This window comes from Scyliorhinus torazame, chromosome 4 (assembly GCF_047496885.1).
Source record: "Scyliorhinus torazame isolate Kashiwa2021f chromosome 4, sScyTor2.1, whole genome shotgun sequence".
NCBI classification, from domain to species: Eukaryota; Metazoa; Chordata; class Chondrichthyes; order Carcharhiniformes; family Scyliorhinidae; genus Scyliorhinus; species Scyliorhinus torazame.
In genome coordinates, this window is record NC_092710.1 from 356,426,700 (window position 1) to 356,454,521 (window position 27,822).

The 27,822-nt window shown below is 58.7% G+C and overlaps 1 protein-coding gene across 1 annotated transcript in view; it reads right to left on the reverse strand.

Moving 5' to 3' along the window:
- Nucleotides 1-27,822, reverse strand: part of LOC140411514 (calpain-2 catalytic subunit-like) — a 244,484-nt gene that overhangs the window by 70,674 nt on the left and 145,988 nt on the right. The window contains exons 11-14 of the mRNA XM_072500600.1: nt 17,653-17,864; nt 17,328-17,370; nt 11,568-11,633; nt 10,403-10,460 (exon numbers count right to left, since the gene is read on the reverse strand). Coding sequence (XP_072356701.1) covers nt 10,403-10,460; nt 11,568-11,633; nt 17,328-17,370; nt 17,653-17,864 — 379 coding nt within the window. The remainder of the gene's footprint in view (nt 1-10,402; nt 10,461-11,567; nt 11,634-17,327; nt 17,371-17,652; nt 17,865-27,822) is intronic.

The window sequence follows — 27,822 nt, forward strand, 5'->3', positions numbered from 1 at the left end:
CGGACAGGGACAGGGTGCGGTTTCGGGACATGGTGCGGTTTCGGGACAGGGACACGGTGCGGTTTCCGGACAGGGACAGGGTGTGGTTTCGGGACAGGGACATGGTGCGGTTTCGGGACAGGGACACGGTGCGGTTTCGGGACAGGGACACGGTTCGGTTTCGGGACAGGGACACGGTGCGGTTTCGGGACAGGGACACGGTGCGGTTTCGGGACAGGGACACGGTGCGGTTTCGGGACAGGGACACGGTGCGGTTTCGGGACAGGGGCACGGTGCGGTTTCGGGACAGGGACACGGTGCGGTTTCAGGACAGAGACACAGTGCGGTTTCGGGACAGGGACACGGTGCGGTTTCGGGACAGGGATACGGTGCGGTTTTGGGACAGGGACACGGTGCGGTTTCGGGACAGGGATACGGTGCGGTTTTGGGACAGGGACACGGTGCGGTTTCGGGACAGGGACACGGTGCGGTTTCGGGACAGGGACAGGGTGCGGTTTTGGGACAGGGATACGGTGCGGTTTTGGGACAGGGATACGGTGCGGTTTTGGGACAGGGACACGGTGCGGTTTCGGGACAGGGATACGGTGCGGTTTTGGGACAGGGACACGGTGCGGTTTCGGGACAGGGACACGGCGCGGTTTCGGGACAGGGTGTGGTTTCGGGACAGGGACATGGTGCGGGTTCGGGACAGGGATACGGTGCGGTTTTGGGACAGGGACACGGTGCGGTTTCGGGACAGGGACACGGTGCGGTTTCGGGACAGGGAAAGGGTGTGGTTTCGGGACAGGGACATGGTGCGGGTTCGGGACAGGGAAACGGTGCGGTTTTGGGACAGGGACACGGTGCGGTTTCGGGACACGGTGAGGTTTCGGGACACGGTGCGGTTTCGGGACAGGGACACGGTGCGGTTTCGGGACAGAGACACGGTGCGGTTTCGGGACAGGGACACGGTGCGGTTTCGGGACACGGTGCGGTTTCGGGACAGGGACACGGTGCGGTTTCGGACCAGGGACACGGTGCGGTTTCGGGACAGGGACACGGTGCGGTTTCGGGACAGGGACACGGTGCGGTTTCGGGACAGGGACACGGTGCGGTTTCGGGACAGGGACACGGTGCGGTTTCGGGACAGGGACACGGTACGGTTTCGGGACAGGGACAGGGTGCGGGTTCAGGACAGGGACACGGTGCGGTTTCGGGACAGGGACACGGTACGGTTTCGGGACAGGGACAGGGTGCGGGTTCCGGACAGGGACACGGTGCGGTTTCGGGACAGGGACACGGTACGGTTTCGGGACAGGGGCACGGTGCGGTTTCGGGACAGGGACACGGTGCGGTTTCGGGACAGGGACACGGTGCGGTTTCGGGACAGGGACACGGTGCGGTTTCCGGACAGGGACAGGGTGTGGTTTCGGGACAGGGACATGGTGCGGTTTCGGGACAGGGACACGGTGCGGTTTCGGGACAGGGACACGGTGCGGTTTCGGGACAGGGCCACGGTGCGGTTTCGGGACAGGGGCACGGTGCGGTTTCGGGACAGGGACACGGTGCGGTTTCGGGACAGGGGCACGGTGCGGTTTCGGGACAGGGACACGGTGCGGTTTCGGGACAGAGACACAGTGCGGTTTCGGGACAGGGACACGGTGCGGTTTCGGGACAGGGACACGGCGCGGTTTCGGGACACGGTGCGGTTTCGGGACAGGGACACGGTGCGGTTTCGGGACAGGGACAGGGTGTGGTTTCGGGACAGGGACATGGTGCGGGTTCGGGACAGGGATACGGTGCGGTTTTGGGACAGGGACACGGTGCGGTTTCGGGACACGGTGCGGTTTCGGGACACGGTGCGGTTTCGGGACAGGGACACGGTGCGGTTTCGGGACAGAGACACGGTGCGGTTTCGGGACAGGGACACGGTGCGGTTTCGGGACAGGGACACGGTGCGGTTTCGGACCAGGGACACGGTGCGGTTTCGGGACAGGGACCTGGTGCGGTTTCGGGACAGGGACACGGTGCGGTTTCGGGACAGGGACACGGTGCGGTTTCGGGACAGGGACACGGTGCGGTTTCTGGACAGGGACACGGTGCGGTTTCGGGACAGGGACACGGTGCGGTTTCGGGACAGCGACACGGTGCGGTTTCGGGACAGGGACACGGTGCGGTTTCGGGACACGGTGCGGTTTCGGGATAGGGACAGGGTGTGGTTACGGGACAGGGACAGGGTGCGGTTTCGGGACACGGTGCGGTTTCGGGACAGGGACACGGTGCGGTTTCGGGACAGGGACACGGTGCGGTTTCGGGACAGGGACAGGGTGTCGTTTCGGGACAGGGACAGGGTGCGGGTTCGGGACAGGGATACGGTGCGGTTTTGGGACAGGGACACGGTGCGGTTTCGGGACACGGTGCGGTTTCGGGACAGGGACACGGTGCGGTTTCGGGACAGGGACACGGTGCGGTTTCGGGACAGGGACACGGTGCGGTTTCGGGACAGGGACACGGTGCGGTTTCGGGACAGGGACACGGTGCGGTTTCGGGACAGGGACACGGTGCGGTTTCGGGACAGGGACACGGTGCGGTTTCGGGACAGGGACACGGTGCGGTTTCGGGACAGGGACACGGTGCGGTTTCGGGACAGGGACACGGTGCGGTTTCGGGACAGGGACACGGTGCGGTTTCGGGACAGGGACACGGTGCGGTTTCGGGACAGGGACACGGTGCAGTTTCGGGACAGGGACACGGTGCGGTTTCGGGACAGGGACACGGTGCGGTTTCGGGACACGGTGCGGTTTCGGGACAGGGACAGGGTGCGGTTTCGGGACAGGGACATGGTGCGGTTTCGGGACAGGGACACGGTGCGGTTTCGGAACACGATGCGGTTTCGGGACAGGGGCACGGTGCGGTTTCGGGACACGGTGCGGTTTCGAGACACGGTGCGGTTTCGGGACAGGGGCACGGTGCGTATTCGGAACACGGTGCGGTTTCGGGACAGGGGCACGGTGCGGTTTCAGGACACGGTGCGATTTCGGGACAGGGACACGCTGCGGTTTCGGGACAGGGACACGGTGCGGTTTCTGGACAGGGACACGGTGCGGTTTCGGGACAGGGACACGGTGCGGTTTCGGGACACGGTGCGGTTTCGGGACAGGGACACGGTGCGGTTTCGGGACACGGTGCGGTTTCGGGATAGGGACAGGGTGTGGTTACGGGACAGGGACAGGGTGCGGTTTCGGGACACGGTGCGGTTTCGGGACAGGGACACGGTGCGGTTTCGGGACAGGGACACGGTGCAGTTTCGGGACAGGGACAGGGTGCGGTTTCGGGACAGGGACACGGTGCGGTTTCGGGACAGGGACAGGGTGCGGGTTCGGGACAGGGATACGGTGCGGTTTTGGGACAGGGACACGGTGCGGTTTCGGGACACGGTGCGGTTTCGGAACAGGGACACGGTGCGGTTTCGGGACAGGGACACGGTGCGGTTTCGGGACAGGGACACGGTGCGGTTTCGGGACAGGGACACGGTGCGGTTTCGGGACAGGGACACGGTGCGGTTTCGGGACAGGGACACGGTGCGGTTTCGGGACAGGGACACGGTGCGGTTTCGGGACAGGGACACGGTGCGGTTTCGGGACAGGGACACGGTGCGGTTTCGGGACAGGGACACGGTGCGGTTTCGGGACAGGGACACGGTGCGGTTTCGGGACAGGGACACGGTGCGGTTTCGGGACAGGGACACGGTGCGGTTTCGGGACAGGGACACGGTGCGGATTCGGGACACGGTGCGGTTTCGGGACAGGGACAGGGTGCGGTTTCGGGACAGGGACATGGTGCGGTTTCGGGACAGGGACACGGTGCGGTTTCGGAACAAGATGCGGTTTCGGGACAGGGGCACGGTGCGGTTTCGGGACACGGTGCGGTTTCGAGACACAGTGCGGTTTCGGGACAGGGGCACGGTGCATATTCGGAACACGGTGCGGTTTCGGGACAGGGGCACGGTGCGGTTTCGGGACACGGTGCGATTTCGGGACAGGGACACGCTGCGGTTTCGGGACAGGGACACGGTGCGGTTTCGGGACAGGGACACGGTGCGGTTTCGGGACAGGGACACGGTGCGGTTTCGGGACAGGGACACGGTGCGGTTTCGGGACAGGGACACGGTGCGGTTTCGGGACACGGTGCGGTTTCGGGACAGGGACAGGGTGCGGTTTCGGGACAGGGACACGGTGCGGTTTCGGAACACGGTGCGGTTTCGGGACAGGGGCACGGTGCGGTTTCGGGACAGGGACAGGGTGCGGTTTCGGGACAGGGACACGGTGCGGTTTCGGGACAGGGACATGGTGTGGTTTCGGGACAGGGACACGGTGCGGTTTCGGGACAGGGACAGGGTGCGGTTTCGGGACAGGGACAAGGTGCGGTTTCGGGACACGGTGCGGTTTCGGGACAGGGACACGGTGCGGTTTCGGGACAGGGACAGGGTATGGTTTCGGGACAGGGACATGGTGCAGTTTCGGGACAGGGACACGGTGCGGTTTCGGGACAGGGACACGGTGCGGTTTCGGGACACGGTGCGGTTTCGGGACAGGGACACGGTGCGGTTTCGGGACAGGGACAGGGTGCGGTTTCGGGACAGGGACAGGGTGCGGTTTCGGGACAGGGGCACGGTGCGGTTTCGGGACAGGGACACGGTGCGGTTTCGGGACAGGGACACGGTGCGGTTTCGGGACAGGGGCACGGTGCGGTTTCGGGACAGGGACACGGTGCGGTTTCGGGACAGAGACACGGTGCGGTTTCGGGACAGGGACACGGTGCGGTTTCGGGACAGGGACACGGTGCGGTTTCGGGACACGGTGCGGTTTCGGTATAGGGACATGGTGCGGTTTCGGGACAGGGACAGGGTGCGGTTTCGGGACAGGGACAGGGTGCGGTTTCGGGACAGGGACACGGTGCGGTTTCGGGACAGGTACAGGGTGTGGTTTCGGGACAGGGACATGGTGCGGGTTCGGGACAGGGAAACGGTGCGGTTTTGGGACAGGGACACGGTGCGGTTTCGGGACACGGTGCGGTTTCGGGACACGGTGCGGTTTCGGGACAGGGACACGGTGCGGTTTCGGGACAGAGACACAGTGCGGTTTCGGGACAGGGACACGGTGCGGTTTCGGGACACGGTGCGGTTTCGGGACAAGGACACGGTGCGGTTTCGGGACAGGGACATGGTGCGGTTTCGGGACAGGGACAGGGTGCGGTTTCGGGACAGGGACATGGTGCGGTTTCGGGACAGGGACACGGTGCGGTTTCGGAACACGATGCGGTTTCGGGACAGGGGCACGGTGCGGTTTCGGGACACGGTGCGGTTTCGAGACACGGTGCGGTTTCGGGACAGGGGCACGGTGCGTATTCGGAACACGGTGCGGTTTCGGGACAGGGGCACGGTGCGGTTTCGGGACACGGTGCGATTTCGGGACAGGGACACGCTGCGGTTTCGGGACAGGGACACGGTGCGGTTTCGGGACAGGGACACGGTGCGGTTTCGGGACAGGGACACGGTGCGGTTTCGGGACAGGGACACGGTGCGGTTTCGGGACAGGGACACGGTGCGGTTTCGGGACACGGTGCGGTTTCGGGACAGGGGCACGGTGCGGTTTCGGGACAGGGACAGGGTGCGGTTTCGGGACAGGGACACGGTGCGGTTTCGGGACAGGGACATGGTGTGGTTTCGGGACAGGGACACGGTGCGGTTTCGGGACAGGGACAGGGTGCGGTTTCGGGACAGGGACAGGGTGCGGTTTCGGGACACGGTGCGGTTTCGGGACAGGGACACGGTGCGGTTTCGGGACAGGGACAGGGTATGGTTTCGGGACAGGGACATGGTGCAGTTTCGGGACAGGGACACGGTGCGGTTTCGGGACAGGGACACGGTGCGGTTTCGGGACAGGGACAGAGTGCGGTTTCGGGACAGGGACAGGGTGCGGTTTCGGGACAGGGGCACGGTGCGGTTTCGGGACAGGGACACGGTGCGGTTTCGGGACAGGGACACGGTGCGGTTTCGGGACAGGGGCACGGTGCGGTTTCGGGACAGGGACACGGTGCGGTTTCGGGACAGAGACACGGTGCGGTTTCGGGACAGGGACACGGTGCGGTTTCGGGACAGGGACACGGTGCGGTTTCGGGACACGGTGCGGTTTCGGTATAGGGACATGGTGCGGTTTCGGGACAGGGACAGGGTGTGGTTACGGGACAGTGACAGGGTGCGGTTTCGGGACAGGGACAGGGTGCGGTTTCGGGACAGGGACACGGTGCGGTTTCGGGACAGGTACAGGGTGTGGTTTCGGGACAGGGACATGGTGCGGGTTCGGGACAGGGAAACGGTGCGGTTTTGGGACAGGGACACGGTGCGGTTTCGGGACACGGTGCGGTTTCGGGACACGGTGCGGTTTCGGGACAGGGACACGGTGCGGTTTCGGGACAGAGACACAGTGCGGTTTCGGGACAGGGACACGGTGCGGTTTCGGGACACGGTGCGGTTTCGGGACAGGGACACGGTGCGGTTTCGGGACAGGGACAAGGTGCGGTTTCGGGACAGGGACACGGTGCGGTTTCGGGACAGGGACACGGTGCGGTTTCGGGACAGGGACACGGTGCGGTTTCGGGACAGGTACACGGTGCGGTTTCGGGACAGAGACACGGTGCGGTTTCGGGACAGGGACACGGTGCGGTTTCGGGACAGGGACACGGTGCGGTTTCGGGACAGGGACACGGTGCGGTTTCGGGACAGGGACACGGTGCGGTTTCGGGACAGGGACACGGTGCGGTTTCGGGACAGGGACACGGTGCGGTTTCGGGACAGGGACACGGTGCGGTTTCGGGACAGGGACACGGTGCGGTTTCGGGACAGGGACACGGTGCGGTTTCGGGACAGGGACACGGTGCGGTTTCGGGACAGGGACACGGTGCGGTTTCGGGACAGGGACACGGTGCGGTTTCGGGACAGGGACACGGTGCGGTTTCGGGACAGGGACACGGTGCGGTTTCGGGACAGGGACACGGTGCGGTTTCGGGACAGGGACACGGTGCGGTTTCGGGACAGGGACACGGTGCGGTTTCGGGACACGGTGCGGTTTCGGGACAGGGACAGGGTGCGGTTTCGGGACAGGGACATGGTGCGGTTTCGGGACAGGGACACGGTGCGGTTTCGGAACACGATGCGGTTTCGGGACAGGGGCACGGTGCGGTTTCGGGACACGGTGCGGTTTCGAGACACGGTGCGGTTTCGGGACAGGGGCACGGTGCGTATTCTGAACACGGTGCGGTTTCGGGACAGGGGCACGGTGCGGTTTCAGGACACGGTGCGATTTCGGGACAGGGACACGCTGCGGTTTCGGGACAGGGACACGGTGCGGTTTCTGGACAGGGACACGGTGCGGTTTCGGGACAGGGACACGGTGCGGTTTCGGGACAGGGACACGGTGCGGTTTCGGGACACGGTGCGGTTTCGGGATAGGGACAGGGTGTGGTTACGGGACAGGGACAGGGTGCGGTTTCGGGACACGGTGCGGTTTCGGGACAGGGACACGGTGCGGTTTCGGGACAGGGACACGGTGCGGTTTCGGGACAGGGACACGGTGCGGTTTCGGGACAGGGACACGGTGCGGTTTCGGGACAGGGACAGGGTGCGGTTTCGGGACAGGGACACGGTGCGGTTTCGGGACAGGGACAGGGTGCGGTTTCGGGACAGAGACACGGTGCGGTTTCGGGACAGGGACACGGTGCGGTTTCGGGACAGGGACAGGTTGCGGTTTCGGGACAGGGACAGGGTGCGGTTTCGGGACAGGGACAGGGTGCGGTTTCGGGACAGGGACATGGTGCAGTTTCGGGACAGGGACACGGTGCGGTTTCAGGACAGGGACACGGTGCGGTTTCGGGACAGGGACACGGTGCGGTTTCGGGACACGGTGCGGTTTCGGGACAGGGACACGGTGCGGTTTCGGGACAGGGACAGGGTGTGGTTTCGGGACAGGGACATGGTGCAGTTTCGGGACAGGGACACGGTGCGGTTTCAGGACAGGGACACGGTGCGGTTTCGGGACAGGTACACGGTGCGGTTTCGGGACAGGGGCACGGTGCGGTTTCGGGACATTGACACGGTGCGCTTTCGGGACAGAGACACGGTGCGGTTTCGGGACAGGGACACGGTGCGGTTTCGGGACAGGGACACGGTGCGGTTTCTGGACACGGTGCGGTTTCGGGACAGGGACACGGTGCGGTTTCGGGACAGGGACAGGGTGTGGTTTCGGGACAGGGACATGATGCGGGTTCGGGACAGGGATACGGTGCGGTTTTGGGACAGGGACACGGTGCGGTTTCGGGACACGGTGCGGTTTCGGGACACGGTGCGGTTTCGGGACAGGGACACGGTGCGGTTTCGGGACAGAGACACGGTGCGGTTTCGGGACAGGGACACGGTGCGGTTTCGGGACACGGTGCGGTTTCGGGACAGGGACACGGTGCGGTTTCGGACCAGGGACACGGTGCGGTTTCGGGACAGGGACACGGTGCGGTTTCGGGACAGGGACACGGTGCGGTTTCGGGACAGGGACACGGTGCGTTTTCGGGACAGGGACACGGTGCGGTTTCGGGACAGGGACACGGTGCGGTTTCGGGACAGGAACACGGTGCGGTTTCGGGACAGGGACACGGTGCGGTTTCGGGACAGGGACACGGTGCGGTTTCGGGACACGGTGCGGTTTCGGGACAGGGACATGGTGCGGTTTCGGGACAGAGACAGGGTGTGGTTACGGGACAGGGACATGGTGCGGGTTCGGGACAGGGATACGGTGCGGTTTTGGGACAGGGACACGGTGCGGTTTCGGGACACGGTGCGGTTTCGGGACACGGTGCGGTTTCGGGACAGGGACACGGTGCGGTTTCGGGACAGAGACACGGTGCGGTTTCGGGACAGGGACACGGTGCGGTTTCGGGACAGGGACACGGTGCGGTTTCGGACCAGGGACACGGTGCGGTTTCGGGACAGGGACACGGTGCGGTTTCGGGACAGGGACACGGTGCGGTTTCGGGACAGGGACACGGTGCGTTTTCGGGACAGGGACACGGTGCGGTTTCGGGACAGGGACACGGTGCGGTTTCGGGACAGGGACACGGTGCGGTTTCGGGACACGGTGCGGTTTCGGGACAGGGACATGGTGCGGTTTCGGGACAGGGACAGGGTGTGGTTACGGGACAGGGACAGGGTGCGGTTTCGGGACAGGGGCACGGTGCGGTTTCGGGACAGGGACACGGTGCGGTTTCGGGACAGGGACAGGGTGTGGTTTCGGGACAGGGACAGGGTGCGGTTTCGGGACACGGTGCGGTTTCGGGACACGGTGCGGTTTCGGGACAGGGACACGGTGCGGTTTCGGGACAGAGACACGGTGCGGTTTCGGGACAGGGACACGGTGCGGTTTCGGGAAAGGGACACGGTGCGGTTTCGGGACAGGGACACGGTGCGGTTTCGGGACAGGGACACGGTGCGGTTTCGGGACAGGGACACGGTGCGGTTTCGGGACAGGGACACGGTGCGGTTTCGGGACAGGGACACGGTGCGGTTTCGGGACAGGGACACGGTGCGGTTTCGGGACAGGGACACGGTGCGGTTTCGGGACAGGGACACGGTGCGGTTTTCGGACAGGGACACGGTGCGGTTTCGGGACACGGTGCGGTTTCGGGATAGGGACAGGGTGCGGTTTCGGGACAGGGACACGGTGCGGTTTCGGGACAGGGACACGGTGCGGTTTCGGAACACGGTGCGGTTTCGGGACAGGGGCACGGTGCGGTTTCGGGACACGGTGCGGTTTCGGGACAGGGGCACGGTGCGGTTTCGGGACACGGTGCGGTTTCGGGACAGGGGCACGGTGCGGTTTCGGGTCACGGTGCGGTATCGGGAGAGGGGCACGGTGCGGTTTCGGGACACGGTGCGGTTTCGGGACAGGGACACGCTGCGGTTTCGGGACAGGGACACGGTGCGGTTTCGGGACAGGGACACGGTGCGGTTTCGGGACAGGGACACGGTGCGGTTTCGGGACAGGGACACGGTGCGGTTTCGGGACAGGGACACGGTGCGGTTTCGGGACACGGTGCGGTTTCGGGACACGGTGCGGTTTCGTGACAGGGACATGGTGCGGTTTCGGGACAGGGACACGGTGCGGTTTCGGGACAGGGACACGGTGCGGTTTCGGGACAGGGACACGGTGCGGTTTCGGGACAGGGACATGGTGCGGTTTCGGGACACGGTGCGGTTTCGGGACAGGGACACGGTGCGTTTTCGGGACAGGGACACGGTGCGTTTTCGGGCTCCCTGGCCTGAGGATTATTTACCTCCTCTCCTCCCCCATCAGCCACTAATAAGTTTGTTACTTACGACTTGACACAACTTTGTTGAGAATTCTCTGAAGAGCAAACACGGAAATCTCTTGTCCCTGAGAGAGAGAAAAAGTCGGATTCAATCCGGGAGGGATTGCCCAGATTTGAAAACCACGGCCCCAACCCCCGAATACCCCTCCCCAACAGACCCCCCCAAACCTCCCCAATACCCCCTCCTAATACCCTCCCATGCACACCCCCCACACGCGCACCCCCTCCCACACGCGCACCCCCTCCCACACGCGCACCCCCTCCCACACGCGCACCCCCTCCCACACGCGCACCCCCTCCCACACGCGCACCCTCTTCCACACGCGCACCCTCTCCCACACGCGCACCCTCTCCCACACGCACCCCCTCCCACACGCACCCCCTCCCACACGCACCCCCTCCCACACGCGCACCCTCTCCCACACGCGCACCCCCTCCCACACGCACCCTCTCCCACACGCACCCCCTCCCACACGCACACCGCCTCCCACACGCACACACCCTCTCACGTGCACCCTCTCCCACACGCACCCCCTCCCACACCCACACCCCCTCTCACGTGCACCCTCTCCCACACGCGCACCCCCTCCCACACACGCACCCCCTCCCACACGCACCCCCTCCCACACGCACACCGCCTCCCACACGCACACCGCCTCCCACACGCACACCGCCTCCCACACGCACACACCCTCTCACACACCCTCCCACACGCACCCCCCCTCCCACACGCACCCCCATCCCACACGCACCCCCCCTCCCACACGCACCCCCCTCCCACACGCACCCCCCTCCCACACGCACCCCCCTCCCACACGCACCCCCCTCCCACACGCATCCCCCTCCCACACGCACCCCCCTCCCACACGCACCCCCCCTCCCACACGCATCCCCCCTCCCACATGCACCCCCCCTCCCACACGCACCCACCTCACACACGCACCCCCCTCCCACACGCACCACCCTCCCACACGCACCCCCCCCCACACGCACCCCCCCCTCCCACACGCACACCCCCTCGACACCTACCCCCAGCATCGACCTCCTGAAAAACCGCCGTCGTTAGAAATTTCCCCCACAAACCCCAAACCACATAAATACTCCCAGAACACCGCAACCCACCGCCCCCCCCACCACCAGCTCCCCCATGTCCCCCCGCCCCGAATCCTCACCGGTCCAGCGAGCTTCTCAAACAGGCCCCTGAAGTTTGCAGGAATGTCGCTCTCGCTCACAGGGTCCTGAGAAGCAAAAAACAAAACTGAGAAACCATCGCATCCCGACCTCGCCAACATTCCCAACTCATCCCAACTACTCCAACATTCTCAATGCACACCAGCCTCTCCAACGCTCCCAACTCATCCCAGCCTCTCCAACATTCCCAACTCATCCCGACCTCGCCAACATTCCCAACTCATCCCAACCTCGCCAACATTCCCAACTCATCCCAACCCCTCCAACATTCCCAACTCTCGCAACTACTCCAACATTCTCAATGCACCCCAGCCTCTCCAACATTCCCAACTCATCCCGACCTTGCCAACATTCCCAACTCATCCCGACCTCGCCAACATTCCCAACTCATCCCAACCCCTCCAACATTCCCAACTCATCCCAACTACTCCAACATTCCCAACTCATCCCAACCCCTCCAACATTCCCAACTCATCCCAACCCCTCCAACATTCCCAACTCATCCAAACCCCTCCAACATTCCCAACTCATCCCAGCCTCGCCAACATTCCCAACTCATCCCGACCTCGCCAACATTCCCAACTCATCCCAACTACTCCAACATTCCCAATGCACCCCAGCCTCGCCAACATTCCTAACTCATCCCGACCTCGCCAACATTCCCAACTCATCCCGACCTCGCCAACATTCCCAACTCATCCCGACCTCGCCAATATTCCCAACGCATCCCAACCATCCAACATTCCCAACTCATCCCGACCTCTCCAACATTCCCAACTCATCCCAACCCCTCCAACATTCCCAACTCATCCCAACTACTCCAACATTCCCAACTCATCCCAAGTACTCCAACATTCCCAATGCATCAAAACCTCTCCAACATTCCCAACTCATCCCGACCTCTCCAACATTCCCAACTCTTCCCAACTACTCCAACATTCCCAATGCAACCCAGCCTCTCCAACATTCCCAACTCATCCCAACCACTCCAACATTCCCAACTCATCCCAACTACTCCAACATTCCCAATGCATCCCAGCCTTTCCAACGCTCCCAACTCATCCCAATCTCTCCAACGCATCCCGACCATCCAACATTCCCAACTCATCCCGACCTCTCCAACGTTCCCAACTCATCCCAACCCCTCCAACATTTCCAACTCATCCCAACTACTCCAACATTCCCAATGCACCCCAGCCTCTCCAACGCTCCCAACTCATCCCAATCTCTCCAACGCATCCCCGACAGGTGGGTCGTGAGATACAGAGAAAAGTGGGAAGGCCGGAGAGAGAGGGTGATATGCGGAGGGAGAACGAGTGAGTGTGGAAGACAATGATGAGAATGAGAGAAACGGGAAACGGTGGGGGGGGGGGGGGGGAGGGAGGTAGATGGGCAGGAAGGAGTGAGGGAGATGTGGTGCGACATTGAGTGAGCGCAGATAGAGAATGAGGGTGGTAGGCAGCGATTGAGGGAGGGTGGGAAGGGAGAGGGGGAATGTGGTACTGTGGACGCGAGAGTGACTAAGGGTGGAGGAGAGTGAGGGAGAGTGGACGGGGAGTGAGGGAGTGGTCGGGGAGTGAGCGAGGGTAGACGGGGAGTGAGGGAGGATAGACGGGGAGTGAGGGAGGGCAGACGGAGAGTGAGGAGGGTAGACGGGGAGTGAGGGAGGATAGACGGGGAGTGAGGGAGATTAGACAAGGGAGTGAGGGAGAGTTAGACAGGGGAGTGAGGGAGAGTGGACGGGGAGTGGACGGGGAGTGAGGGAGAGTGGACGGGGAGTGAGGGAGAGTGGACGGGGAGTGAGGGAGAGTGGGCGGGGAGTGAGGGAGAGTGGACGGGGAGTGAGGGAGAGTGGACGGGGAGTGAGGGAGAGTGGGCAGGGAGTGAGGGAGAGTGGACGGGGAGTGAGGGAGAGTGGACGGGGAGTGAGGGAGAGTGGACGGGGAGTGAGGGAGAGTGGACGGGGAGTGAGGGAGAGTGGACGGGGAGTGAGGGAGAGTGGACGGGGAGTGAGGGAGAGTGGACGGGGAGTGAGGGAGAGTGGACGGGGAGTGAGGGAGAGTGGACGGGGAGTGAGGGAGAGTGGACGGGGAGTGAGGGAGAGTGGATGGGGAGTGAGGGAGGGTAGACGGAGAGTGAGGGAGGGTAGACGGGGAGTGAGGGAGGGTAGACGGGGAGTGAGGGAGGGTAGACGGGGAGTGAGGGAGGGTAGACGGGGAGTGAGGGAGGGTAGACGGGGAGTGAGGGAGGGTAGACGGGGAGTGAGGGAGGGTAGACGGGGAGTGAGGGAGGACAGACGGGGAGTGAGGGAGGGTAGACGGGTAGTGAGGGAGGGTAGACGGGGAGTGAGGGAGGGTAGACGGGGAGTGAGGGAGGGTAGACGGGGAGTGAGGGAGGACAGACGGGGAGTGAGGGAGGGTAGACGGGTAGTGAGGGAGGGTAGACGGGGAGTGAGGGAGGGTAGACGGGGAGTGAGGGAGGGTAGATGGGGAGTGAGGGAGAGTAGATGGGGAGTGAGGGAAGGTAGACGGGGAGTGGACGGGGAGTGAGGGAGAGTGGACGGGGAGTGAGGGAGAGTGGACGGGGAGTGAGGGAGGGTAGACGGGGAGTGAGGGAGGGTAGACGGGGAGTGAGGGAGGGTAGACGGGGAGTGAGGGAGGGTAGACGGGGAGTGAGGGAGGGTAGACGGGGAGTGAGGGAGGGTAGACGGGGAGTGAGGGAGGGTAGACGGGGAGTGAGGGAGGGTAGACGGGGAGTGAGGGAGGGTAGACGGGGAGTGAGGGAGGGTAGACGGGGAGTGAGTGAGGGTAGACGGGGAGTGAGGGAGGGTAGACGGGGAGTGAGGGAGGGTAGACGGGGAGTGAGGGAGGGTAGACGGGGAGTGAGGGAGGGTAGACGGGGAGTGAGGGAGGGTAGACGGGGAGTGAGGGAGGGTAGACGGGGAGTGAGGGAGGGTAGACGGGGAGTGAGGGAGGGTAGACGGGGAGTGAGGGAGGGTAGACGGGGAGTGAGGGAGGGTAGACGGGGAGTGAGGGAGGGTAGACGGGGAGTGAGGGAGAGTGGACGGGGAGTGAGGGAGGGTAGACGGGGAGTGAGGGAGGGTAGACGGGGAGTGAGGGAGGGTAGACGGGGAGTGAGGGAGGGTAGACGGGGAGTGAGGGAGGGTAGACGGGGAGTGAGGGAGGGTAGACGGGGAGTGAGGGAGAGTGGACGGGGAGTGAGGGAGGGTAGACGGGGAGTGAGGGAGGGTAGACGGGGAGTGAGGGAGGGTGGGCGGGGAGTGAGGGAGGGTAGACGGAGAGTGAGGGAGAGTAGACGGGGAGTGAGGGAGGGTAGACGGGGAGTGAGGGAGGGTAGACGGAGAGTGAGGAGAGTAGACGGGGAGTGAGGGAGGGTAGACGGGGAGTGAGGGAGGGTAGACGGGGAGTGAGGGAGGGTAGACGGGGAGTGAGGGAGGGTAGACGGGGAGTGAGGGAGGGTAGACGGAGAGTGAGGAGAGTAGACGGGGAGTGAGGGAGGGTAGACGGGGAGTGAGGGAGGGTAGACGGGGAGTGAGGGAGAGTGGACGGGGAGTGAGGGAGGGTAGACGGGGAGTGAGGGAGGGTAGACGGGGAGTGAGGGAGGGTAGACGGGGAGTGAGGGAGAGTAGACGGGGAGTGAGGGAGGGTAGACGGGGAGTGAGGGAGGGTAGACGGGGAGTGAGGGAGGGTAGACGGGGAGTGAGGGAGGGTAGACGGGGAGTGAGGGAGGGTAGACGGGGAGTGAGGGAGGGTAGACGGGGAGTGAGGGAGGGTAGACGGGGAGTGAGGGAGGGTGGACGGGGAGTGAGGGAGGGTAGACGGGGAGTGAGGGAGGGTAGACGGGGAGTGAGGGAGGGTAGACGGGGAGTGAGGGAGGGTAGACGGGGAGTGAGGGAGGGTAGACGGGGAGTGAGGGAGGGTAGACGGAGAGTGAGGAGAGTAGACGGGGAGTGAGGGAGGGTAGACGGGGAGTGAGGGAGGGTAGACGGAGAGTGAGGAGAGTAGACGGGGAGTGAGGGAGGGTAGACGGGGAGTGAGGGAGGGTAGACGGAGAGTGAGGAGAGTAGACGGGGAGTGAGGGAGGGTAGACGGGGAGTGAGGGAGGGTAGACGGAGAGTGAGGAGAGTAGACGGGGAGTGAGGGAGGGTAGACGGGGAGTGAGGGAGGGTAGACGGGGAGTGAGGGAGGGTAGACGGGGAGTGAGGGAGGGTAGACGGGGAGTGAGGGAGAATGATCTCTTGTCGGAGATGGTCATTGCCGGGCACTTGTGTGGAGCGAATGTAACTTGCCCCTTGTCAGCCCCGAGCCTGGATATTGTCCGGGTCTTGCTGCATTTGGACAGGGACTGCTTCATTATCTGAGGAGTCGCGAATGGTGCTGAACATTTTAAGGGGCTGGTTTAGCACAGTGGACCAAACAGCTGGCGTGTAATGCAGAACAATGTCAGCAGCACGGTTCCATTCCCGTACCAGCCTCCCCGAACAGGCGCCGGAATGTGGCGACTAGGGGCTTTTCACAGTAACTTCATTGAAGCCGACTTGTGACAATAGACAGTGACCCAGGGCCGGGAATCGAACCTGGGACCCTGGTGCTGTGAAGCAACAGTGCTAACCACTGGGCACCTGGGCAATTTTCCACACTGCCGGGTAGATGCCAGTGTTGTAGCCGCACTGGAACAGCGTGGCTAGGGGTGCGGCAAGTTCTGGAGCACAAGTCTTCAGCACTATTGCTGGGATATTGTCAGGGCCCAGAGCCTTTGCTGGATCCAGAGCCTTCAGCTATTTCTTGATACCACCTGGAGTGAATCGTATTGGCTGAACCCTGACCTCTGTGATGCTGGGACCTCCGGAGGAGACCGAGACGGATCATCCACTCGGCACTTCTGGCTGAAGATTGTTGCGAATGCCTCAGTCTTGTCTTTTGCACAGATGTGCTGGGCTCCTCCAGCATTGAGGACGGGGGTATTTGTGGAGCCTCCTCCTCCAGTGAGTTGTTTAATTGTCCACTCACGGCTGGATGCGGCAGGACTGCAGAGCTTAGATCTGTTGTGCAATCGCTTGGCTCTGTCTATTACTGGCTGCTGATGCTGTTTGGTACACAGGTAGTCCTGTGTTGTAGCTTCACCAGGCTGACACCTCATTTTCCGGGCTGCCTGATGTTGCTCCCAGCATGCTCTCCTGCTCTCTTCATTGAACCGGGGTTGATCCCCTGGCTGGGTGGTAATGGCGGAGTGGGGGATAGGCCGGGCCAGGAGGTTGCAGACTGTGGTTGATGCAATTCTGCTACTGCTGGCCCACAGAGATGGTACACACGGCTGCCACTGTGTGTCGGTGGTGGAGGGTTTGAATGTTTGTGGAAGGGGGAGCAATCAAGCGGGGCTGCTTTGTCCTGGATGGTGTCGAGCTTCTTGAGTGTTGTTGGAGCTGCGCTCATCCAGCAAGTGGAGAGTATTCCATCATACTCCTGACTTGTGCCTTGTAGATGGTGGGCAGGCTTTGGGGGGTCAGGAGGTGAGTTACTCGCTGCAGGATTCCCAGCCTCTGACCTGCCCTGGTAGCCACAGTATTAATGTGGCTGGGTCCAGTTCAGTTTCTGGTCAATGGTCACCCCCAGATTGTGGATGAATAGGGAGGGTAGATGGGGAGTGAGGGAGGGTTAAATGAAGGGTGAGAGGGGGAGGGGAGGAGAGGAGGGGGACGGGGGAGGGAGAGACACGATTACCTCATCATCGAATGTGGCCTGAATCTCCTCAATGTCGAGAGGTCTGTGAACACAAGAGAAAAAAACTGAAACTATTCTGAACAGACTGCACAACCTCATAATAGTGAGAGAGGGGGAGAGAGAGAAAGACCAGAGGGAGGGATAGAGACAGAAAGAGTGAGAGAAGACCTAGAATGATTGAGAGAGAGGGGGAAGAGAGAGAGCGAGAGAAAGAGAGGAACAGAGACCGAGGGGGGGAGAAGGGTGGAGACAGAAGGGGAGAGACAGTGGGGGGGGGGGGGGGGGGAGAGAAATCAGTTCCCACACTCCCGTTGCCCCTCCTCACTCAGTCTCGGAATGATTCTCAGTGAATACTCTCAGGGCAAAGTCTCCGATCTTTTGAGGTTCGAAAGTAGACGGGACGATGAGATATTCTCCCGGAGGGAGTCTGAAACGAGACGACACCTCCCGTAGGTTGATGAAGCTTTCGGAGCGGACCTTGGAACCGTGAGTCATGAAGTAACTCTTCGGGAGATGAATGTTTGACACTCCCTTGTACTAGACAGGAAGAGAGATAAAAAGGATAGTCAAGAGGGTCCATAATTATCTCCATAAGACATTGGGGCAGAATTAGGCCACTCGGCCCATCGAGTCTGCTCCGCCATTCAATCATGGCTGATATTTTCTCGTCCCCATTCTCCTGCCTTCTCCCCATAACCCCTGACCCCCTTATTAATCAAGAACCTATCTATCTCTGTCTTAAAGACACTCAGTGATTTGGCCTCCACAGCCTTCTGCGGCAAAGAGTTCCACAGATTCACCACCCTCTGGCTGAAGAAATTCCTCCTCATCTCTGTGTTTAAGGATCGTCCCTTTAGTCGGAGATGGTGTCCTCTGGTTCTAGTTTTTCCTACAAGTGGAAACATCCTCTCCACGTCCACTCTATCCAGGCCTCACAGTATCCTGTAAGTTTCAATAAGACCCCCCTCATCCTTCTAAACTCCAACAAGTACAGACCCAGAGTCCTCAACCGTTCCTCATACGACAAGTCCTTCATTGCAGGGATCTTTCTTGCGAACCTCCGCTGGACCCCGCCACCCCAAAGCCTCAACCCCCCAACACCCCCCGAGGAACAGGAGGAAGCCATTTAGCCCTGGAAGTCTGGGCGACAGGAACATCTTCAGAAGATTTTATTGCACATACAAACTGGAAAAGTCAGATTGGCAGGAGCCTGGATGACGAGCTCATGGGGTGTTTTTGCGACAGATTCTTGGAGCAGAACATTCTGGGAGCAGGCAGAGAGCAGGTTGTATTAGACTTGGTACTGTGTAATGTGCCAGAGTGAACTAATGGTCTCGGAGAAAAGGCTCCACAGGGTCGCCGCGTCCACAATATGATTGAATTTCACATCCAGTTTGAAAGAGTGGGTCTGAGACTAGCTTTTTAAAATTAAATTAGGCCAATTTTGTGGGCATGGAAACTGAACTCGCGGCAGTGACCCGGATCGTCGGCTGAGGGTACACCAATCAGGAAGCAGTGGCAGAGACTGAAGGGACTATTTCAGAACACGCAAAGTATATTCCTAGTATAAATGAAGATCCGAAGGGGAGGACCCTCGATCCGCGGTTCACGAAAGGAGTTAAGGAAAGCACCAAACTTGAGGAAAAAACATCTAACTGGGAAAGATTGGAGGTCAGATGATTGGTCAGAATATAAAGAACGGACTTGCGCGGTGGCGAAGTGCTGGACAGTCGTAGGGAGCTGGCTCTCCTCTGGAAACGCTGACCTGATACAAGGCCAACAGCCACCCAAAAGAAAAATGCCCTCTGATCAACCACGAAACAGAAAGACAGGAGGAATGGAAAGATCCAGGAGAGGGGGACACAGACGGCGGACACCAGGAGTCTGCGGACAGAGGACCAGCGGACTGGGTGGACTGCACCATGGGCAGCACTCCTGGGACAGGAGCAGCCAACGCTGAGGGACTTCGGCAGCACGGTAGCACAGGGGTTAGCACTGTGGCTTCACAGCGCCAGGGTCCCAGGTTCGATTCCCCGCTGGGTCACTGTGTGTGCGGAGTCTGCACGTTTCATAGAATTTGCAGTGCAGAAGGAGGCCATTCGGCCCATCGAGTCTGCACCGGCTCTTGGAAAGAGCACCCTACCCAAGTCCACACCTCCACCCTATCCCCATAACCCAGTATCCCCACCCAACACTAAGGGTAATTTTGGACACCAAGGGCAATTTATCATGGCCAATCCACCTAACCTGCATATCTTTGGACTGTGGGAGGAAACCGGAGCACCCGGAGGAAACCCACGCATACACGGGGAGAATGTGCAGACTCCGCACAGACAGTGACCCAAGCCGGAATTGAACCTGGAACCCTGGAGCTGTGAAGCAATTGTGCTATCCACAATGCTACCGTGCTGCCCCTGTCTGCGGGAGTTTCCTACGGGTGCTCCGGTTTCCTCCCACAGTCCAAAGACGGCAGGTTAGGTGGATTGGCTGTGATAAATTGCCCTTAGTGACCAAAAAGGGTTAGGAGGGGTTATTGGGTTAGGGTGGAAGTGAGGGCTTAAGTGGGTCGGTGCAGACTCGATGGGCCGAATGGCCTCTTTCTCCACTGTCTGTTCTATGTTCCATGACTCCATCAACCCAGGATGTGACGGTGCGGGAATTGGAGAGAGCTGCAACTGACCAGAGTGACCAGACTCCTGCACAGGGAACAGAGGTGGCAAGGTTAGTGGCAGCCCAGGGAGTGCTCTTGGGGACGGTCGCGGACCAGGAGAATAGTTCCAGCCCCCAGGATCGGAGGATGGCTGGGCTGACCGAGGGTACGGGAGGGCAGGAACCCACCCGATTATCCAGCACGAATGCTGGGGAAATGAGTCGGGGAGTAAGCTGCTCCAAAAAGCCCCAGAAGTAGACAGAGCCCGGATAACTCGGGCAAAGGCTCAAATCAGAGAACCGCCCACAGCGATCACCGCAAAGCTCCATAGATACCCGGACAAGGAGCGGGTCTTAAACTAGGAGCATGAGGTCCTGTAAAAGGGGAGGGGGGGGGCACGCCATCCGTATATACCCAGACATATAGGCACCAACGATATAGGTAAAAAACGGGATGAGGTCCTACAAGCTGAATTTAGGGAGTTAGGAGTTAAACTAAAAAGTAGGACCTCAAAGGTAGTAATCTCAGGATTGCTACCAGTGCCACGTGATAGTCAGAGAAGGAATGACAGGATAGCTAGGATGAATACGTGGCTTGAGAGATGGTGCAAAAGGGAGGGTTTCAAATTCCTGGGACATTGGGACCGATTCTGGGGGAGGTGGGACCTGTACAAATCGGACGGTCTGCATCTGGGTGGGACCGGAACCAATGTTCTCGGGGGGGTGTTTGCTAGTGCAGTTGGGGAGGGTTTAAACTAATGTGCCAGGGGGATGGGAACCGATGTAGGAAGTCAGTGGGGACGGAAACAAAAGGCAGGAAGGGAGAGTGTGTAAAGCATGACCAGAGAAAGCAGGGCAGAGAGCAAGGAAGGTCTACATTAAACTGCATTTATTTCAATGCAAGGGGCCTGACGGGCAAAGCGGATGAACTCAGGGCATGGACGGGCACATGGGACTGGGATATTATAGCTATGACTGAAACATGGCTAAGGGAGGGGCAGGACTGGCAGCTCAATGTTCCGGGGTACAGATGCTATAGAAAGGATAGAACAGGAGGTAAGAGAGGAGGGGGAGTGGCGTTTTTGATTAGGGAGAACATCACGGCAGTAGTTAGAGGGGATATATCCGAGGGTTCGCCCACTGAGTCTATATGGGTGGAACTGAAAAATAAGAAGGGGGAGATCGCCTTGGTAGGACTGTACTACAGGCCCCCAGATAGTCAGCGGGAAATTGAGGAGCAAATATGTAAGGAGATTACAGATAGCTGCAAGAATAATAGGGTGGTAATAGTAGGGGACTTTAACTTTCCCAACATTGACTGGGACAGCCATAGCATTAGGGGCTTGGATGGAGGGAAATTTGTTGAGTGTATTTAGGTGTTTAAGTAAGCTCAGAGAAGGAGGCAAAAGAGGGGGAGGTGTGGCGCTGCTAGTCAAGAGCAGTATTACGGTGGCGGAGAGGATGCTAGATGGGGACTCTTCTTCCGAGGTAGTATGGGCTGAAGTTAGAAACAGGAAAGGAGAGGTCACCCTGTTGGGAGTTTTTTATAGGCCTCCTAATAGTTCTAGGGATGTAGAGGAAAGGATGGCGAAGATGATTCTGGATAAGAGCGCAAGTAACAGGGTAGTTATTATGGGAGACTTTAACTTTCCAAATATTGACTGGAAAAGATATAGTTCGAGTACAATAGATGGGTCGTTTTTTGTACAGTGTGTGCAGGAGGGTTTCCTGAAACAATATGTTGACAGGCCAACAAGAGGCGAGGCCACGTTGGATTTGGTTTTGGGTAATGAACCAGGCCAGGTGTTGGATTTGGAGGTAGGAGAGCACTTTGGGGACAGTGACCACAATTCGGTGACGTTTACGTTAATGATGGAAAGGGATAAGTATACACCGCAGGGCAAGAGTTATAGCTGGGGGAAGGGCAATTATGATGCCATTAGACGTGACTTGGGGGGGATAAGGTGGAGAAGTAGGCTGCAAGTGTTGGGCACACTGGATAAGTGGGGCTTGTTCAAGGATCAGCTACTGCGTGTTCTTGATAAGTATGTACCGGTCAGGCAGGGAGGAAGGCGTCGAGCGAGGGAACCGTGGTTTACCAAGGAAGTGGAATCTCTTGTTAAGAGGAAGAAGGAGGCCAATGTGAAGATGAGGTGTGAAGCTTCAGTTGGGGCGATGGATAGTTACAAGGTAGCGAGGAAGGATCTAAAGAGAGAGCTAAGACGAGCAAGGAGGGGACATGAGAAGTATTTGGCAGGTAGGATCAAGGAAAACCCAAAAGCTTTCTATAGGTATGTCAGGAATAAGCGAATGACTAGGGAAAGAGTAGGACCAGTCAAGGACAGGGATGGGAAATTGTGTGTGGAGTCTGAAGAGATAGGCGAGATACTAAATGAATATTTTTCATCAGTATTCACTCAGGAAAAAGATTATGTTGTGGAGGAGAATGCTGAGCCCCAGGCTAATAGAATAGATGGCATTGAGGTACGTAGGGAAGAGGTGTTGGCAATTCTGGACAGGCTGAAAATAGATAAGTCCTCGGGACCTGATGGGATTTATCCTAGGATTCTCTGGGAGGCCAGGGAAGAGATTGCTGGACCTTTGGTTTTGATTTTTATGTCATCATTGGCTACAGGAATAGTGCCAGAGGACTGGAGGACAGCAAATGTGGTCCCTTTGTTCAAAAAGGGGAGCAGAGACAACCCCGGCAACTATAGACCGGTGAGCCTCACGTCTGTAGTGGGTAAAGTCTTGGAGGGGATTATAAGAGACAAGATTTATAATCATCTAGATAGGAATAATATGATCAGGGAAAGTCAGCATGGCTTTGTGAAGGGTAGGTCAATAGAACAATACAGCGCAGTACAGGCCCTTCGGCCCACGATGTTGCACCGAAACAAAAGCCATCTAACCTACACTATGCCATTATCATCCATATGTTTATGCAATAAACTTTTAAATGCCCTCAATGTTGGCAAGTTCACTACTGTAGCAGGTAGGGCATTCCACGGCCTCACTACTCTTTGCGTAAAGAACCTACCTCTGACCTCTGTCCTATATCTATTACCCCTCAGTTTAAAGCTATGTCCCCTCGTGCCAGCCATATCCATCCGCGGGAGAAGGCTCTCACTGTCCACCCTATCCAACCCCCTGATCATTTTGTATGCCTCTATTAAGTCTCCTCTTAACCTTCTTCTCTCCAACGAAAACAACCTCAAGTCCATCAGCCTTTCCTCATAAGATTTTCCCTCCATACCAGGCAACATCCTGGTAAATCTCCTCTGCACCCGCTCCAAAGCCTCCACGTCCTTCCTATAATGCGGTGACCAGAACTGTACGCAATACTCCAAATGCGGCCGTACCAGAGTTCTGTACAGCTGCAACATGACCTCCCGACTCCGGAACTCAATCCCTCTACCAATAAAGGCCAACACTCCATAGGCCTTCTTCCCCACCCTATCAACCTGGGTGGCAACTTTCAGGGATCTATGTACATGGAAACCTAGATCCCTCTGCTCATCCACACTTCCAAGAACTTTACCATTAGCCAAATATTCCGCATTCCTGTTATTCCTTCCAAAGTGAATCACCTCACACTTCTCTACATTAAACTCCATTTGCCACCTCTCAGCCCAGCTCTGCAGTTTATCTATATCCCTCTGTAACCTGCTACTTCCTTCCACACTATCGACAACACCACCGACTTTAGTATCGTCTGCAAATTTACTCACCCACCCTTCTGCGCCTTCCTAGAGGTCATTGATAAAAATGACAAACAGCAACGGCCCCAGAACAGATCCTTGTTCCTCCCTGCCTGACCGGTACATACTTGTGACTGTACTCCATTCTGAACATTTCCCATCAACCACCACCCTCTGTCTTCTTTCAGCTAGCCAATTTCTGATCCACATCTCTAAATCACCCTCAATCCCCAGCCTCCGTATTTTCTGCAATAGCCTACCGTGGGGAACCTTATCAAACGCTTTGCTGAAATCCATATACACCACATCAACTGCTCTACCCTCGTCTACCTGTTCAGTCACCTTCTCAAAGAACTCGATAAGGTTTGTGAGGCATGACCTACCCTTCACAAAGCCATGCTGACTATCCCTGATCATATTATTCCTATCTAGATGATTATAAATCTTGTCTCTTATAATCCCCTCCAAGACTTTACCCACTACAGACGTGAGGCTCACCGGTCTATAGTTGCCGGGGTTGTCTCTGCTCCCCTTTTTGAACAAAGGGACCACATTTGCTATGCAAGGGAGAATCCAAAGAGATTCTACAGATACATAAAGGGGAAAAGAGTAACTAGGGACAGAGTAGGGCCTCTTAAGGATCAACAAGGACATCTATGTGCAGAGCCACAAGAGTTGGGTGAGATCCTGAATGAATATTTCTCATCGGTATTCACGGTGGAGAAAGGCATGGATGTTAGGAAACTAAGGGAAATAAATAGTGATGTCTTGAGAAGTGTGCATATTACAGAGGAGGAGGTGCTGGAAGTCTTAAAGCGCATCAAGTTAGATAAATCCCCGGGACCTGATGAAATGTATCCCAGGATGTTGTGGGAGGCTAGGGAAGAAATTGCGGGTCCCCTAACAGAGATATTTGAATCATCGGCAGCCACAGGTGAGGTGCCTGAAGATTGGAGAGTGGCGAATGTTGTGCCCTTGTTTAAGAAGGGCAGCAAGAAAAGCCTGGGAACTACAGACCGGTGAGCCTAACGTCTGTAGTAGGTAAGTTGCTAGAAGGTATTCTGAGAGACAGGATCTACAAGCATTTAGAGAGGCAAGGACTGATTCGGGGCAGTCAGCATGGCTTTGTGTGTGGAAAATCATGTCTCACAAATTTGATTGAGTTTTTTGAGGGGGTGACCAAGAAGGTAGATGAGGGCAGTGCAGTAGACGTTGTCTACATGGACTTTAGCAAAGCCTTTGACAAGGTACCGCATGGTAGGTTGTTGCAGAAGGTTAAAGCTCACGGGATCCAGGGTGAGGTTGCCAATTGGATTCAAAATTGGCTGGACGACAGAAGGCAGAGGGTGGTTGTAGAGGGTTGTTTTTCAAACTGGAGGCCTGTGACCAGTGGTGTGCCTCAGGGATCGGTGCTGGGTCCACTGTTATTTGTGATTTATATTAATGATTTGGATGAGAATTTAGGAGGCCATGGTTAGTAAGTTTGCAGATGACACCAAGATTGGTGGCACAGTGGATAGTGAAGAAGGTTATCTAGGATTGCAACGGGATCTTGATCAATTAGGCCAGTGGGCCGACGAATGGCAGATGGAGTTTAATTTAGATAAATGTGAGGTGATGCATTTTGGCAGATCGAATCAGGCCAGGACCTACTCAGTTAATGGTATGATGTTGGGGAGAGTTATAGAACAAAGAGATCTAGGAGTACAGGTTCATAGCTCCTTGAAGGTGGAGTCGCAGGTGGACAGGGTGGTGAAGAAGGCATTCGGCATGCTTGGTTTCATTGGTCAGAACATTGAATACAGGAGTTGGGACGTCTTGTTGAAGTTGTACAAGACATTGGTACGGCCACACTTGGAATACTGTGTGCAGTTCTGGTCACCCTATTATAGAAAGGATATTATTTAACTGGAAAGAGGGCAGAAAAGATTTACTAGGATGTTGCCGGGACTTGATGGTTTGAGTTATAAGGAGAGGCTGGATAGACTGGGACTTTTTTCCCTGGAGCGTAGGAGGCTTAGGGGTGATCTTATAGAGGTCTATAAAATAATGAGGGGCATAGATAAGGTAGATAGTCAACATCTTTTCCCAAAGGTAGGGGAGTCTAAAACGAGAGGGCATAGGTTTAAGGTGAGAGGGGAGAGATTGAGAAGGGCCCAGAGGGGCAATTTCTTCACTTAGAGGGTAGTGAGTGTCTGGAATGGGCTGCCAGAGGTAGTAGTAGAGGCGGGTACAATTATGTCTTTTAAAAAGCATTTAGATAGTTACATGGGTAAGATGGGTATAGAGGGTTATGGGCCAAGTGCGGGCAACTGGGACTAGCTTAATGGTAAAAACTGGGAGGCATGGACTGGTTGGGCCGAAGGGCCTGTTTCCATGCTGTAAACTTCTATGATTCTCAGCAGGTCTGGCAGCATCTGTAGGGATAGAAACGAGCTAACGTTTCGAGTCCAGGTGACCAAGTCCAGGTGTCGCTTTGTCAAAGCAACCAGACAGAGAAAGTGGGAGATCTTTATGAGGGAATGAAAGAGGAGTCATAGCCACAGAAACCAAGGGAACAGAGTGCGAGTGGCTGTCCCCAGAGAGAACAACAGGTGTGAAAGGTCAAACAGCAGAGAAACTATCAGAGGGTGAACTGTGACAGATGTAGGGGGGGGGGGGGGGGGGGGGGATGGGAGAAGCAAAGGGGAGAACCAGGACATGGGGTTTGGTTTGTTTTGTTGTCACGTGTACCGAGGGGGAGAAAAGTATTGTCCTGCGTACAGTCCAGATGCGATGAAATGAAAATCGCTTATTGTCACACGGAGGCTTCAAATGAAGTTACTGTGAAAAGCCCCTAGTCGCCACATTCCGGCGCCTGTTCGGGGAGGCTGGTACGGGAATTGAACCGTAACTCTGGCCTGCCTTGGTCTGCTTTAAAAGCCAGCGATTTAGCCCAGTGTGCTAAACCAGTTGTGCATGAAAGGAAAATACATAATAGGGCAACACAACACCGGCATCAGGTGAAGCATACAGGGTGTAGTGTTAATGAGGTCAGTCCATAAGAGGGTCATTTAGGAGTCTGGTAACAGTGGGGAAGAAGCTGTTTTTGAGTCTGTTCGTGCGTGTTCTCAGACTTCTGTATCTCCTGCCCGATGGGAGAAGCTGGGAGGGGTCTTTGATTATGCTGCCCGCTTTCACCAGGCCAGGCCAGAGCCAAGGCAGCCCCGTTCAAAAACAATATGCGGGTCGGTCTCAGCGATGAGCCTATTGAATGGTGGAGCGGGCCCGATGGGCCGAATGGGATGTTTTAATCGGCTTGGCCCTGGGTAACATTCAACAACAGGGAGTTTACGCCAACATGCTGGGTGAAGCGGAGACATTAATCACGGAAAATGGGCTCGGACAACTGCAGCAATGGACCGGGAGAGACGGGCTTATCCCTGTCGATATTCCACTGGAACCACCACCTGTTCAACCCAGGGGAACGGGAGGGGGAGTGGGGGTGGGGGAGAGATAGGAGGAGAGGCTACCAGAACGGGAGCCACTGGGCGAGCGATCGCGTGAGCACTCGGAGGGTCAGGGTGCCGCTCCGGGGGCAGCGAGTGTGTGGGCACTCGGAGGGTCAGGGTGCCGCTCCGGGGGCAGCGAGTGTGTGGGCACTCGGAGGGTCAGGGTGCCGCTCCGGGGAGAGGACAGCGAGTGTGTGGGCACTCGGAGGGTCAGTGTGCTGCTCCGGGGGCAGCGAGTGTGTGGGCACTCGGAGGGTCAGGGTGCCGCTCCGGGGGCAGCGAGTGTACGGGCACTCGGAGGGTCAGGGTGCCGCTCCGGGGGCAGCGAGTGTGTGGGCACTCGGAGGGTCAGGGTGCCGCTCCGGGGGCAGCGAGTGTGCGGGCACTCGGAGGGTCAGGGTGCCGCTCCGGGGGCAGCGAGTGTGTGGGCACTCGGAGGGTCACGGGGCAGCTCCGGGGAGAGGGCAGCGAGTGTGTGGGCACTCGGAGGGTCAGGGTGCCGCTCCGGGGAGAGGGCAGCGAGTGTGTGGGCACTCGGAGGGTCAGGGTGCCGCTCCGGGGGCAGCGAGTGTGTGGGCACTCGGAGGGTCAGGGTGCCGCTCCGGGGAGAGGGCAGCGAGTGTGTGGGCACTCGGAGGGTCAGGGTGCCGCTCC